The sequence below is a fragment of the Vicia villosa genome, linkage group LG4 (genome assembly GCF_029867415.1).
Source record: "Vicia villosa cultivar HV-30 ecotype Madison, WI linkage group LG4, Vvil1.0, whole genome shotgun sequence".
Classification (NCBI taxonomy): Eukaryota; Viridiplantae; Streptophyta; class Magnoliopsida; order Fabales; family Fabaceae; genus Vicia; species Vicia villosa.
In genome coordinates this window covers 64,672,161-64,688,176 of record NC_081183.1, presented here as the reverse complement: position 1 = coordinate 64,688,176, position 16,016 = coordinate 64,672,161, and the positions used below count along the sequence as shown (strand labels likewise).

Here is a 16,016-nt window from a genome sequence, read left to right as displayed (position 1 = left end):
GGGTGGTTACTTGAAAGTAGTATCCCTATCATTTATTGTCGCATCACCTAAGGACAGGTAATGACTCAAGTTTGAGGTGTGTGTTAACCTACATTTTGTGAGTTAATACATGCTTTAACCATTTTAGTTATTAGTAGTTAATTTATTTTTAATTGTTGTTTTATTACATTTTAGTGGTTTTTATAAGAATTAGCTAGGAGAATAATAGGTGATCCCCTTTATGCTTTAATGTGTTTTATTCTTGAATTAAGATAGCTATGTCGAGCTAAGGAAATACTGCAGTTGTCTGCAACTGGAAGTGCAAACTGAAGAAAGAAACTGGACTTAGTAAGGGAGAAAAGAATGATGAATTCATATGGTTTATAGGGAAAACGTGGAAGGATGGAAGCATTGGAGGGAATATTTGTTGTGCTTAGAATAAAATTCATTTAAATCAAAGTGGATAAGGCTTGGAGGCGCTAGAAGACAAAAATAGTATAAAAGTACTTTGCGCAACGCTCTCTGCACCTGCGGTGGCAGTTTGCCATAATACACCTTGTCCCCCGCCAATGTCTCCTTGTACCTGATTCCTTGTTGGCTAAGCTCAAGAATAAGGTGATGGCGTTGATTATTACATGGAATTGATGTGATTTCCTCATATTGGGCCCATAATCCAATGCATCACAAGAAACCCTAGTTCAAATCTATAAATAAAACTCTGATGGAAATGAGAAAGAGTTCAGCAATTCGAAGAGAAAATACAAAATTTACTAAGTGTGAGTAAAGTGGAGAGTGGAAAGAGTTTCCTTTTTCTTACCCAATCTTGTACCCGCTGTCGAGCTCTGGCGCGACTGGAGTCACCTCTTAAAGATTGTCCATCTCAAGAAGTTCTCAAATCTCTCTTAGATTTATATCTTTTTTTATTATTTATTTAAGGATGTTCCTTCATAGAACCATGCTTGTAACTTGAACTATGTTCATTATGAGCTAAACCTTTTGTAGTTGAGCAATGTGAAGTTAATATTAAGTTGTTTTTATGTTAAATGATGTGGGGTTTAGTGACTTGTTTTATTATGTGTTAACCTATTTATAAATTTGTTTCTTTGAACCATCAAACATTATTTCTCTCTTTGCTCGTGCTTAATCTCAAGGATAGTTATTTCCAAAATCAATCTAAGTAACAATTTCACTCCCTGTAGGTACGGTACTCTTATCGTTATCACTTGCTGCAATCACACATACATGTATTGCACGTGACACAAATAAATAAGCAACAATTGATGTTGGGGGTGTCTCGGCTACAAAATACGATTTAAGACTCTAGTCCCTCTTCAAAGTTCGGCTTAGGGCTGGTGGGTATACCATATGATAACACCAAAACACATCATATATTTGACTCGATTTTCATATGTTTTATTATTGTTTTATTTCCATTTCTTGTATTATGTTGGTATTTTGTCTGGATTTCAGGTATATGACCAAATGGGAGTCATTCGCGAAGAAATGAAGCAATTCAGACGAAAAACAAAGAAGAAAGGGCATTTTACACTCAAGGCGACCGCCTTGGCGTTCACCGTAGAGGTGGCCATGAGTGGTCCACGCGCTAACGGTCACAAGACCAAGACCTAGCCACTTTGAGAGCATGGAGTTCGCCATTAGGGGTGTGGCGGTCTCCACAACGTGAAACCATGGAGCAGTTACAAATGGCTTGGCTTAGTCTCCAATCCACCCAAATCTCTCCTAATTTCTCTCCCACGAATCAAACAACTTCCCCATGATATTTTAGGTCTTTGGAACTATATAAATAAGCCTTTTAGTTCCACTGTTTGATTATCCAAGCTTAGTACAAACTTAAGTCATATATTGTTGAATTTCATAAGCATTAACTCTTCACATCAGAGGTTATTGCATTATCGATCGAGTCTGTATCAATTTTGGAGCAACCTTTGTAGAAGTTTAATCTTGCCACTATTTTATTTCACGCATTCAAGTCTTTTCGTTGATTTACTTCTTGTACCAGATTATTGTCTCTACGGACCATGTTTTTATTTAATTTTGTTTTATTTATATTCTGCCTCTTTACTTTATTCACACGTTTATTTAATCACACTTCCTTATTTATCAGTATGCTTAATTTCGTCTTCCAAATAAAACTTTTTTCTTTTACCGTAATCATGTCCAGCTAAATTATTAGTGTTGGAAATTGAGGATCGTCGATTCGACGATTATCTGTTCGTTATTTCTTAGGATTGATACCATGGGATGTTTTGGTTTTTATACAATTTTTCGGAATTTAATTTGGCCGGCTATTACGAAAGTAAAGCTTTGGATACATCGAATAAGATCGAAAGCCTTTTGATACTTAAGAAATAACTTAAGATCGAAAGCCTTGATTTTTTTTTGGTTAACAAATACCGCGAAAGCACTTTGTTTATTAGTTGTGAAATTTTGATGTTTCTAGAAAACAATTTTAAAACTATTTGCGGATGCGTTTATAGGCTTAGGAATCTGGTCATCCGAGCAAAATCCGGAAACCCTTTTAAGTTAAACTTTCAAACCAAAACCACTTTTCAACTAAGTCAAATATTTAATTTCTCAAAAAATGGATTTACTACTTTAACGTAAACGCAATTTGGGAATGTGACAACCCCAGTAAAGATTAGAGAGTAAAATTCGGTTTTGAGTACGCGAGAGCGACAATTCCTATTCATTAATTCTTTTTCAGAGTAGAAATTATTGCCCTGTAAGTAATCCTATTTAGAAATAATAAGAGTATTGATTGGTCAACGAGAATCACATTCTAGCATTATTATTCCATATTTATTAAAAGTTTATTACTTTATTTTTCTGTCCATTACAAACCTTCTAACAATCGCCTTAGATAAACATCGTAGCAATAGTAACGATAGATTAACTGTTTGATCTTTGTGGATTCGACAATCTTTTATATTACTCTGATACATTCTGTATACTTGCGGATAACCACCTATCACCATCCTCCACCAGAGTCTGTCGAGCATACTTTTGGCGAGAAGAGATGATTTCTCCACCTCCAAGAAACCTTCCTACTATGTATTTGTAGTTGTTGTGGTGGCTCGCTCTGCCACCATGTTGAAGAGTGTGAATGAGACTAGAGATGTTGAAGTGTTGGATTTCTAATATTCTACATGCAACTTCAAGAAGAAAAATGAAGTGTCGTTTATGTTGTTCACTCCCTACGTCAGTGGCGGAGCCAGAAATTTTAGGGAGCCTGGGCAAAAAGTTTACACATTGTTTTTACTAATTTTGCTCTTGATTTTATCTAAAAAAAATATCTTGATTTTATCCAAAAATTTCACACCATATTTTTATTGATTTTGTCCTTAATTTTGTCTAAAAATTACTAATTTTGCCCTTGGTATTGTCTAAAAATCAACTATTAAGTGATCAACTATTAAGTGGAGAATATACAACGAAAGGAGGGGTTGAGCGCGGACGCGTGTCCAGGTTCGCTGGGCTGTAGCTCCCCATGATTTCGAGTACCTTGTCTTTTCTAACTTGTACTCTAAAAAAAGATGATAAGGAAATAAAGAGTATTCCAATTGTCTTTAGTTTTTGTTAGATCTATTTATAGTGAACAATAGTAAATGTTCAATTGTAAACGTGTGTATGACGAAATTAAAAAACTCTAAAAATTCAAATAGTTTTTTTTCCACTTTAATTTTTATATTAATTTATTATAATATCTATAATTGAGTTGAAATTTCAAATTATTATGCGTTTATTTTATTTTATAACTATAATTTACTTATACATTAATTTTAATATTATTTTTATTAAGGATAATTTATTCAATAAAAAAGAAAATAAAAAATAGGGATATAAAATATAATCCCTCAATAACTAACAAAATAATATAATAATAGTTGGACATTTTCAACTTATTTCTTAAAAAAAACCCCAAAAATTTTAATGTTATTTATTAAGTGGAAAATTTAGATAATTTTTCATATTGACAAATTAATTTTGCTTGAAGCACCACTATAAAACTTTTATTATTATAATAGTTAATAATAATGATTAAACATGTATATCTTGAAGCACCAACCATCAAAGACAAAGAGGGAAAAATGAAACACCAACGGTCTATAACACTGTAGCATAATTATTTTTTTAAATTTTTTTTGTTATAATTCATATATAATTAATTGGGTTGGGTCTGTCTAAACCATTGAGTGCTCATCTATTTTAGTTTTCACACACTTATTTTTATTAATTTTGCCCCTAATTTCGTCTAGAATTCGACTATTAAATTGGGGGAAATACAAAGAAAATAAGGGTTGAGCTCGGGCGCGTGCCCGGGCTCGCCGGGCTATAGAACCGCCACTGCCCTACGTGGAGAAACTAAAATTTAAGAATTTTACATTTAAAAAAATTTAATTTAATTTATTCTATCTTTATAAAAACACATATTGACACAAGTGATTAATTGCAGAATAAAAAGTTTGTGTTAGATATTTTTGAATAAGAAAAAATTGCAAGTTTAGTTATAAGAATTTCATAATTTTATAAAAAATTATTTGATATAAATAAATTATTTTTTCATATTTGTTTTTAATATATCTGATCAATTCATCTCAAATTAATTTATTATTTTTCGGTTTGATTTTATTTGGACTTTATTGCAAAAATATGTAATTTCGATCCAAGCCAATCCGTATATATTTGATCGATTTGAATATCAAATTCTCTCAAAATTGAATCAAATTGATCCCCAAACACCCTTATTCTGAATCAGGATATTTTTTGTAAGATTTTTTCTATCAATAATAAAAATCTTCTATGGAAAATTCACATAATAGTTCTTCTCTTAATTCAATAGTGGATGTGTCCTCTCAAATAAAACATCTCTTCATAAAACAAAACATCCTTGAGGTAAACTTCAAACATCAAACATGAATATTTATATCTACACAAGATGTTCATCATCAAACTACATTACAGGATCCATATGCTCAACACGACACAAATGCACAGGTTTTTCAAAATGTGAGGGGTGGGAGACGAATGAAATACTCGTTTCTATTACCTTTATTTAAAGGTCAAGGAGTAGAAGAAGAAATGGAAATTAAGTACTACTTGAATCTTCAACAACTGTAGCAGCTTGAAAGAAAGTATCATTAGTTATCGTACTTCAAAATATGAAAGGGAAAACAGGTGGTGGTGCGAAGAGAGGGACAGCCAAGCTTGGAGGAAGGAGACCAAAATATCTTATCGATAGGTTTTTATATATATATATATATATATATATATATATATATATATATATATATATATATATATATATATATATATATATAAAGACTTCTTCAATAATATAAATTAATTAAAAACTTTAATAAAAGGGTTAGTTTGTTTCAGCTTTAAAAAAATGAATTTATTTTTTATATTTTTTAAAATAGATTTTTCAAAACCATTTTTTAAAATATTACAAGTTTTTTTATATTCGTTTTTTTTAAATGAAACACTAATTTTAACATCCTATAGTATAAACATACATTATTGAAGACCAAAACTTAGTCAAAATCGCAATTTTTTCAAAAAGTTGTATTTCAAAAATAATTTTTATGAAAATCAATTTGAAATAGCTTCAAAATTAAGTGATTTTTTAAAATTTTGATATCTAAATTTTTTTCTTATAAATAGATAAAATACCTAAAATCACATTTTAAAAATAACTATTCAAACAAAATTTTCTTTGTATTTTTAAAAATAGATTTTTCAAAATCATTTTTCAAAATATTAAAAGCTTTTTATATTCGTTTTTTCTAAAATGAAACACTAATTATAACATCTTATAGCATAAACATACTTTATTGAAGACCAAAACTTAATCAAAATCGCAATTTTTTCAAAAAGTTGTATTTCAAAAATGATTTTTATGAAAATCAATTTGAAATAGCTTCAAAATTAAGTGATTTTTTAAAATTTTGATATCCAAATATTTTTCTTACAAATAGATAAAATACCTAAAATCACATTTTAAAAATAACTATTCAAACAAAATTTTCTTTTGAAAGCTTTTATAAAATTTCTTTGTAAAATTTTTTTCCACAAAATTATGTAACACTATAAAAATCATCTACTTTTAATATAATAAAGTAGAATACATAGGAAATCTTTTAATTATCCCTCTAATCACCATTTTGAGAGTGATAGACGGGGACATAAAAGTAATTGCATCTCCCTTAATATTTAAATTAACAAATAAATATTATAATTATTTATAAACCTTTCATTAACCCATTCATTAACCCTTTATATTTTTTCATCATTACTAACTTGAAAAACTTTCTTGGAATTGTGCAAAATTTCTTGGAATACAGCAAAACAACCTCCATGCTTCCTCTCTTAGATTTCTGAGAAACCCTTCAATTTTCTCTCCTTAATCTATATATTATGGCTACAAACCAACAAACCCTAAACTACAAACAGTTAGGTTTTTTTGTTCTTCCTCTTCCATTACATCCATCGATTTTAGATTATTTTTTCATTTTCTGCAATTCCAAAATCCATTTTAATGCCCATCCATCATGTTTGAATTCGTTTCAAATACGAATGCCCATCCATCAGGTTTGAATACGATTCAAATACGATTCAGTCCAAAATTTGATCTGATTACTTTGTTTATTCGTTGTTCATCACAGATCCGCAGATCCGCTTCGATACAATTTTGATGGCAAAGACAGTGGTTTGCATGAATCTTTTGCCGACAACGACAAATTCAGTGGTTGAGGGTGGAAACTGCATGTTTAATGTAACCTGTTATTGCATACTAATTAATGTTTTTCACTGCTCCATGTATTGGAATATAGTTTCCATAGCCCACATTTTATGGTATATCCTTAGAAACGTTCAAGTTTTTTGAAAACTTAAAAATTTGAATTTTGCTTTTAAACCATCAAAACCTTTTCAATTCATATTCATTACTTCAATGGTCTATAAATTAGTTTGCAATATTTCTTCTCATCTACCACTATTTCTTCTCGCACGGTCTGCTTCAGTAATCCTAAGACGTTACACTATATCCACCACTATTTCTTCTTTCTTCCTCTTCATTTTTGTGTATTATTTTTTAGTGGCAGAAATAGATTAAAAAATTAGATCTAAAGCAAACTCAGTAACGGTAAAGATATTCTTGATGCATGGACTTTAAAGGTCAGTGGCGGATCTACTAAGGAGCTGGCAGGTGTAGTGGCATCCCTCAAATTTTTTACAGCTTTTACGATCTACCGTAGGAGGTAAGGATAAAAATAGAGTGATGGCAGTTTTTGTGAGGAAAAGTCATAAAATACAGTATTGGAAGGATGAGAAATAAAGAAAGTAAGTACAGGAAGAAGAGAGTAGATCAAAAACCAGATGTAAATAACACAAATGAAGCGGCTACTAGGAATGGGAATGAGAATGAAAGAATGATTAGGGTTGATTTTAATAATGGGCTTAAAAATATTCTCATGGGCTAACTAATACCAATTAATTTTTTCAAAAAGAAAAGGTCTTGCTTTTTTTATTAAATCTTATTTTCTTTTAAAAATTGTTCTTCTTTCTTCTCTTTAATTTATGAAATCTTTCTACTCAGTATTAAATAATCTGAAGTTTTTATTTTTATTTATTTTCTTAAAAGTTTATGTGTTAATTTTACTTGACTCATTTTTTTTTAAATATAAATGAAGAAAAAGTAACAATTGTCTTCTTCTAAAAATTATTTTAGAAAATTTTGATCTAAAAATATTAACTATAACGCAATTAGTGAATGATTTATTATTTTGGACCAATCATGACACAGAGTTTTGGGCTTAGGCTCAAAATAGTAGGATAGATTGAAATTGGTCATTTGAATTAAGTTTGGTAGTGATAATTTATTTATTTTGTTATTAGAGTTGTTTAAAAGAAACACATTTTTTAAAGCAGAGTTGGAAGCGTAACTCAGTGGAGGAAGAAAGAATCGACGAGAAAATGAAAGTTGAGGAGAGAGAATTGTGGTTTTGTTGATTGCTTTTTCCATATTTTACTTTTTAATTGGTTTGTTAATGGCCATTATTTGAATTTAATGTGGACTTTTTCCAAGACCATGTGCGTGCATGCAAGTTGCAGCGGCCACTCATAATACAAATTTTGTTTGGGTCTTGGATTCCTTTACCCGGTCCATCACCACTAACCCAACGACCCACTTTATTTTTTTTTGTTGTTTTTGTAGTTTTTTTCAGTTTGATCATGTGGACTTTGTGTCTAAGCATGTCCGAAATCACTCTCTTTACCACTAATGTCATGTGATATTATTGTAATTATTATATTCTTCATTCCATTGATTCAAATGAGATGAATTAAATTTTATTTTGTTCCATTTTTAATAATTACAATTAACCTTAATGTCATGTTATATCATATAATTTTTAACAACGAATAATAATAAATACTAATAAACTAATTTAGAGGGTGATTGTTATAACCATTATTATAATTTTGCATCCAGTTATTGAATTCATACGTAATTAATTATTTACCAATTAGTATATCTAAATTAAACTAATTTAGAGAGTAATTTTCATAACCATAATTATAAGTTTGCATCCATAGTTATTGAATTTATACATTGTTAATTATATATTTTTAAATAATATATTATTTTATAATCTCTCATTCCATAATTAATTTATTTTTCAATATATTTTGTTACTTAAAAATAATACATTTTCTTTCATTAATAATTTTATTCTTCAATAATATAGTATTTTTTAATTTCTTCTTCAATAATTAATTTATTTTTTTAACTAATAAAAAAATCGTATTTATAAAATAGGAAAATTTTAATTTAATTGCTTATCAGTTATCATTCAATTTATATAACAAATACCTATATTATTTACAAAAAAACAATAATAGAATGAAAATATGAAAGTATTAATTGCATGACAATAAAAAATAGGAAGACAATAATTGAATGACAATAATAAATTATATCAAAATTTTAATTTATCCAAAAATTATAGTAATATATTTTTCAATTTTTGATAAAATATTATCAGTTATACTTATAAATATCACCATTTTAGACTTTGACAATGACTCACATTGGTTTTAAATATCATACTTGAGTCATGTTAGAATAACATCCTATAATTTATAGATAATTTCATATAATTGGTTCATATATTTTTCACCAACAAATGAATAATAATAATAATAATAATAATAATAATAATAATAATAATAATAATAATAATAATAATAATAATAATAATAATAATAATAATAATAACGCAGATAATAATATTAATAATGTGATAATAGTGTTTTTCAATTCTATCAACTGCTAAATCCTACCTCTATTTATTATTTTGCATCCATAATTATTGAATTGCTACCTAATTAATGATAATAATACCTAGGCCCACAAATAAAAAAATAGAAAACGTGGAATCAAATTTTGGTTATTTATAAACAACCACCATTAAAATAAAAACTACCCAAATTAATTATAAATTTTTTAAATTCTACAAATCACTTTGGGCCCAAAAAAGTACTTTAGTTTATCCATTTTAGTTGCTCCCATTAAAGATGCTCTTAGAAGAGGTAAAGTCACCTAATTTTTCCTCAGTTTCTTTGAGGTTTGAAGCTGAACATTGTTAATTTTTTTATACATGTATTTCAATTTAAAATAATAAAAAGGAAAATCTTTTTTATTTTTTAATACATGTATTCCCATTAATATATTTCATTATTACACTTCATAGTCAAAATCCACAATAATTCATCCTTATATTAATTGTCGTTACCTTAACATAACGTAATTAATCAAAAATTTATTTAACATGAAATAATTATGATGGATGAATACATAATTTCTTATAAAAACAAAAACTTGGTATTCTTTTTGCATTTTATATACATTTTTAACCATCACTATATTATATTAATTTACTTATAATCTGTATATATTTTATTTACAATTTTAACCATCACTATATTATATTTATTTACTACTGATATATAACTTCTTAATTATTTCCTTTATTTTTGATATGTACATATTAATCTATAACGATATTTTTGAAAACATATATCTATTAAATATATTGAAATTTTTATTTAAAATAAGTGAAAAAGATTTCAAATGCTTATAATAATATAGAGGTATAAGTGACAATAAACAAAATTTGGTATCGGTTAGCAAATCAAATAAGTATAATCACATATATTATATTTATCTATTATTTATAACATTGTGCAATCCGTGCGAACGCGGGGTAGATGACTACTCATAGTAGATTTATAACATATTGTATGATGCATGCGAACGCACGGGTGGATGACTACTTAATTATTTCATTTATTTTTCTATTAAAGTATATATTTCTAACTAGATAAAATTAATATTTATATGACAGTTATAATTTCAAATATTTGTTCTTTTTAATTTACATATATATATATATATATATATATATATATATATATATATATATATATATATATATATATATATTAACCATCGTTATATATTTATTTAATAACTTCTGAATTACTTAGCATATAACTTCTAAATTACTGCACAAATTTAACAAACATAATATTATTTAATTTATTAAATCTAATCAAATTATTAAACCAATATGTCTTTTTGGTATATAATATATTTTATTTCATAATATTTGTTAATATAAATTGTAAAATTAAATTTATAAACAATTATAAAAATTACAGGCATGTCCGACGGGACAAACCTGTTTTTCTACCATATATTTGGTTTAATAGCAATTAACAAATCTATATATATCCTAACAACTACTACAACTTTATAAATTAAATTAATATTTGTATGACAATCAACATTGAAATTTTTTTCTGTTAATTCGTATAAATTAATATACATTTTTTAATCATAACTATATAATATTTATTTAATATTCATCGATTTTACGTGACCCGTGCGAATGCACGGGTCCTTTGCTAGTTTTAAAAAAAAAAACAAAACAAACGGACCCAAAAACAAACTATTAAATAGATTTTTAAATCAGATCAGACTTTTAAAAAAATCAGATCAAACCAAAAAAAACTATAATAGGCCATTAGAATAGGCCTTTTATGTTAGTCTATTTCCACCCCTACAGCGACTGAACGAAAAACAGCTAGAGGGCTAACTATTTCTGTTTTACTCATCGTAATCATTACTTATTTACTAAGAACAATATAAAGCTATTTCCAGCTCATCAAACTCCCAGAAATTATAACAAACAAAACTTAACTATCATTTATCCGGCTCATCAATTCATTAAATGTTCGATACAGCTAAAACTTACAAAATTTAGTGTATACTAATCATGTATATTAGAAGGCCCACGATTCAGATAACATGCTAAAATTGTAAAACAACGCAGGCAAAAGGGTGCAATTATTATTAGTATCATGACTCATCCCCCGCCTCTTCTTTTCCCTTGGACTTCTCATCTGCAATATGAAAACCCTCAATTCTGCGTGAAACATCCTCCTCTGCATTTGCCTTCTCCTTTTCTAAGGATCCATTTGGTGATAAACCCTCTGGTTCACCAGGAGTCAATGGGCCTGTTTGCCATATTCTGATGGTTCCATCCTCAGATCCTGATGCATATGATTCTCCTCCAGGAGAGAAACGGACACAGTGTACAGGACCGTGATGGCCTTTGTTGCATGCTGCCATCACAAGATTTATCAAAATATCACAACCAAATTCAAACAAACTAAAAAAACCAGTTAACTTATCAAAATCAGTTTAGTACTTGAGTATATATTCTTGTTGGTTTAACTCCCTGACACAGGAAGTATAATTTGGTCGATATTGTTTTGGTTTTAGGTCCTATAACATTTGTATGACTGAAATCAATATTATTCACCTGAAACTAAACAACACGGACCAAAAACAAATATTTTTATTTTTCACAGACTCAAACCTGCTGGAATGATTTGTAGGGACAAAAGTCAAAATTGGTGTATGCTACATGACTTAAGTGCTATTTCAGCCTAAATTGGAACATAAAAAAGCAACTTAATGTTTAATGACTTACCAATCTCATTGCCAGTATGGAAATCAAAAACATGAACCCACAAGTCTTCTCCCCCAGCAACAAACTTGTTCCCAAACTTGGGCTCCAATGAAGCTGATTCCACAGTACACGGCATATCATAGCTCTTCACCAATCCATAGCTGAAAATTACAGGTGAAAGATACTGTGAACCAAAAGGCAGAATATTAAAAAAGAAACTGACCAACTAAAGCTTTTGGCTACTTACTGATTTGCATCCCAAAACTTGACTGTAGAACCATCAGCTGTTGTAATATAACGACCATCCTGACTCACTTCAGCACTAGTCATAGGTGATTTGGTGTCAAGTGTTTGGACTATCTTACCAGTTCTTACATCCCATAGCCTGTGAATTATGAATTAGATTCAGTACAATATAGAATCCAAGCTTCTTGTTAATACCAAAGTTTAAAAATAAAATAAGCACGCTTATATACCAAAACCATATCCACAGACAAATGTCATCGGATGGCTAAATAAGCTTTATACCTGACACCTCCCATATCAGTGCATGAACTCAAAATTGTCTGGTCACTATGAAGCCATGCAACACTCCTGACTGAACCAGGGGATTTATCCACTTCTTTGGGTGGTGCATCAGGCCGATTTAAATCATAAATTCGGAGAATTTTCTCAGCTCCCCCAGTGAGCAAAAGGTGAGTATCCTGCCATCAATTCATATGAACAAACAAGTGTTTGTCGACCAGTCTCAGATAAAGAACAAGCATCATTGTGGCATCCAAATTTGAACAGAATATATATTATGCATTATCAATTATCTAAATCTATCCAGGGAATTGCTTATTTATATTTAGAATAGCTCATAATTAAAAACTTGCTGAGAAAATTTGATAGAGAAAGCAAAGTAGAGGAAGAAATTGAAAATTGCAAAGAGAACTTCTAAGGATATCACATACACTCAAAGAAACTACACAAAAGTATTAAAAAACCAGCAAGGCCAGAGTGATGTAACCATAAAAATGTAAAATGTGTTTTTGCAACCAGTGACTTTATTCCATTAACCAAAACGAATAAAAGCAAAAACCAATAAAGTGATTGGTGACAGGGTAACACAAACATCAATACTACCTCAGAAAAAGCACATGCTCTAACAATGTGCTTATGCTCAAAAGAATGTAACTCGTCTCCAGTTAATGCGTCCCAAACTTTGCTGCATAAAATCAAAGGATATGATGTGTCAATATTTATCAAACTGCAATTACTTTAAAATCAAACTGCAATTACTTTAAAATCAAACTGCAATTACTTTTTGATATGATGTGAAATATCAAGCAAGTAGCAATGTCAAAATCAAATCATACAAGAGACTGATGCCAAAAGAATAATGCAAGAGTATATAATGGCAGAATTTACTGTGAAGCAGCTGTGGCAAAAAAAATGCTAGTGAAACAGAAGATGTCACAAGAATGACTAGAGTAAAAATGAAAGGTTTAACAGAAACACAAAAGATTTGAAACCATTAAAGAGCGGAACATATTTTCTGTATGCATGATGAAAAAAATTAAATTGATTCAAATACCACTTCCTGAATTTGGATTGGATATCATAATAAAAAACAAGATTGATTTATTACACCAATTTTCATTTTTGAATCAACTAAATGAGTGGAATGCATTTTGGTTTAAGAATTTAAATTTATTACATTCACATACTAAATTGTTAAGCTTGCACTCTAACTCACATACTCATGCAATGTTTTAGGTGACCGAACAGTCTCAATCCTATATGAGAACTCATTTGGCAGGAATCAATGCAATCTCAGTGTACTGTATGTAGAAACTTAAAACTTTGATGTAAGGAGGTCAAACTTTAAATTGCAATTGCAGTCACATCACAGTTGTGTTGTTATCCTTGATATTGTGGAAAATTGCATCAAATACATCCAAGTGGTAATGATGCATGAGGACAAAAACTAGATGCCTGGGCCACATTCACGGCAGCGGATCTTGTATAAAACCACACAACAACAACTTCAGTCCAAGTTCGCATTGAGTACTATGAAATGCCCAAGTCCCGCATGGAGTAGTATGGAATGCTATTGCTCATAGAGTATTTAAGTGGCTTGGTTCTTTCGCCTTTAATAGCTAACTTTTAAGGGAGGGAAGGAGGGTTCCACAAGCCTTTGAACAATTAATACTTAATAATTAGTATTATTTGACAGGAACCAAAAAGATATTGAAATGTAAACTGAATTTAGGGAAGTACTCTCCATACAACTAGAGAATAACTTTTCTATTCAGTTCAGATCAATAAAAGAAGCAGCGGAAAAAAAATTAAGTAATAGAAAGTTACAAAAGTGAACAGAGCAAGCTCCTAACAAGATCGTAAAAGACGAAGCTAATTATGAGAGATAAGAAACTTCTCCCCTTAATCTAAAACTAGCAACCAAATTGATTTTCAGTTATCCGTCCCTTCCTTTATAGAGTCCTCCCTTTATCCTCCACTGGTTCTAGAATCTTCTCTCCCACTCACTCTTAAGAAACCAGTTTTGGAAGGCACGAAGAAGAACGCCCAATGCACCACAAAGCAAGTGCATGACAAAGTGCAGCAGCATAAGAAAGTGGGGAGAAAGAGGAAGTGGGATACAGTATGGAGAGACTATGATAAGATGTGAAAGAAATATAGTGCACCATGGACGACCAACGATGGTAGAATCCTCATATGGTATAAGGCAAACTCTTACTTATTTAAGAATTGAGTTTATGGATATTCCGTGCGCAGATGATAGGAGCACAAACATGTCGATAGGTCAAAAGCAGCAGTGATTAACTCAACTAAATGGGATGTATCCTATCTATGTTGAAATGAATTATCATTTAACAAACAAATTAACTGAAATCAGGAGATAGTGAAACATAACCAAAAAGATTATAGGAAAGACAAGTAGTATGATTAGTTACGTTGAGAAATCAGCAGAAGCAGTTGCAGCCCGCAGAGCATTAGCATCCAAACAGCAACTCCAAACTGCACCTTTGTGGCCTTCAAATGTTCCAATCCAATCTCCAGTCTCTCCATTCCTCAGCATAGGGCTAGCATCTACTCATACAAACAAAACAAAACAAAACATTAGGATCTGTGGTATTCCGCCATATGAAAATCAGATCCATAAAATATGAAACCAAGAAACAAAATCAAGAATTGATACCTTTGCTGGCGCTAATAAGGAAGAAGCCATCGGGAGTAACAGGACTGTAAAAGAGATCAACAACTGGACGAGAGTGACCGTGACAAACAAGAGGTACCGTCGCTTTTTTCTTTTCCATTTCTTAAATCTGAGACAAGAATCGTTATGCTATGGTGTTGTTGGTTCTTAAAACGTAATCAATCACACTATTGATAAAGAAAGAAAGAAAGTATGAAACCCTAAATCTACCGGAAGAAAATGAAAACAAGAAAGGATTGATCGAAACGGTGACACAGGTGGGAAACGCAGAACAGGATTAATATTGGATTGAATCCACACCTCCTAACCCTCAAAGCTCTGCGAAATTTTGGATAAAAACGATTTGAAACCTATGAAAACAAAGGTGTATATTATAATAATAAAAATGATTAAAGGAAAAAAAGAAAGAAAAAAAAAAGGTAGAACACAGAGCTGGGAGAGGAAGGGCCAGGACGCGGGGATTAATTCGCCTTAACACCTGCTCTCTTATACTCTCAGTCTACGAGAACTCGGACAACTCAACCTCTTCTTACGCTGTCGTATCGACATGGAAACCTTTTTTTTTTTAATCGATATGAATTACAGTATAGTTCATATTAAATGATTATGCAGTTTTAAAAGTTTAAAATCATAAATATTTTATTTAAACTAAATCACTTCATTTGAATTGATTGATTGGATAAGATCTAAATTTGAACGAATTTAATTAAAATGAGTCGAGATGTTTTTATATTATCGAGTTGAATGGGTCACTC

General features: G+C 30.0%; 1 protein-coding gene across 1 annotated transcript; it reads right to left on the bottom strand.

Annotated features, from left to right (window-relative positions):
• Nucleotides 1-11,243: 11,243 nt before the first annotated feature.
• Nucleotides 11,244-15,777, bottom strand: LOC131594869 (uncharacterized). The gene is made up of 7 exons (XM_058867072.1): nucleotides 15,244-15,777; nucleotides 14,999-15,134; nucleotides 13,167-13,248; nucleotides 12,567-12,742; nucleotides 12,286-12,423; nucleotides 12,060-12,199; nucleotides 11,244-11,688 (listed from the first exon to the last, which is right to left on the bottom strand). The coding sequence occupies exons 1-7, from the start codon at nucleotides 15,359-15,361 to the stop codon at nucleotides 11,423-11,425; spliced, it is 1,056 nt and encodes a 351-aa protein (XP_058723055.1). The 5' UTR covers nucleotides 15,362-15,777; the 3' UTR covers nucleotides 11,244-11,422.
• Between the last annotated feature and the right edge of the window lie 239 nt (nucleotides 15,778-16,016).

Bases quoted from the DNA above. Each gene is read 5' to 3' on its own strand.
- LOC131594869 (XM_058867072.1), bottom strand. From the start codon at position 15,361: ATGGAAAAGAAAAAAGCGACGGTACCTCTTGTTTGTCACGGTCACTCT. The intron at 13,249-14,998 runs GTAACTAATCAT...GATTTTATGCAG, and splicing joins GCTTCTGCTGATTTCTCAAC to CAAAGTTTGGGACGCATTAA. The intron at 11,689-12,059 runs GTAAGTCATTAA...TTGTGATGGCAG, and splicing joins CCATACTGGCAATGAGATTG to CATGCAACAAAGGCCATCAC.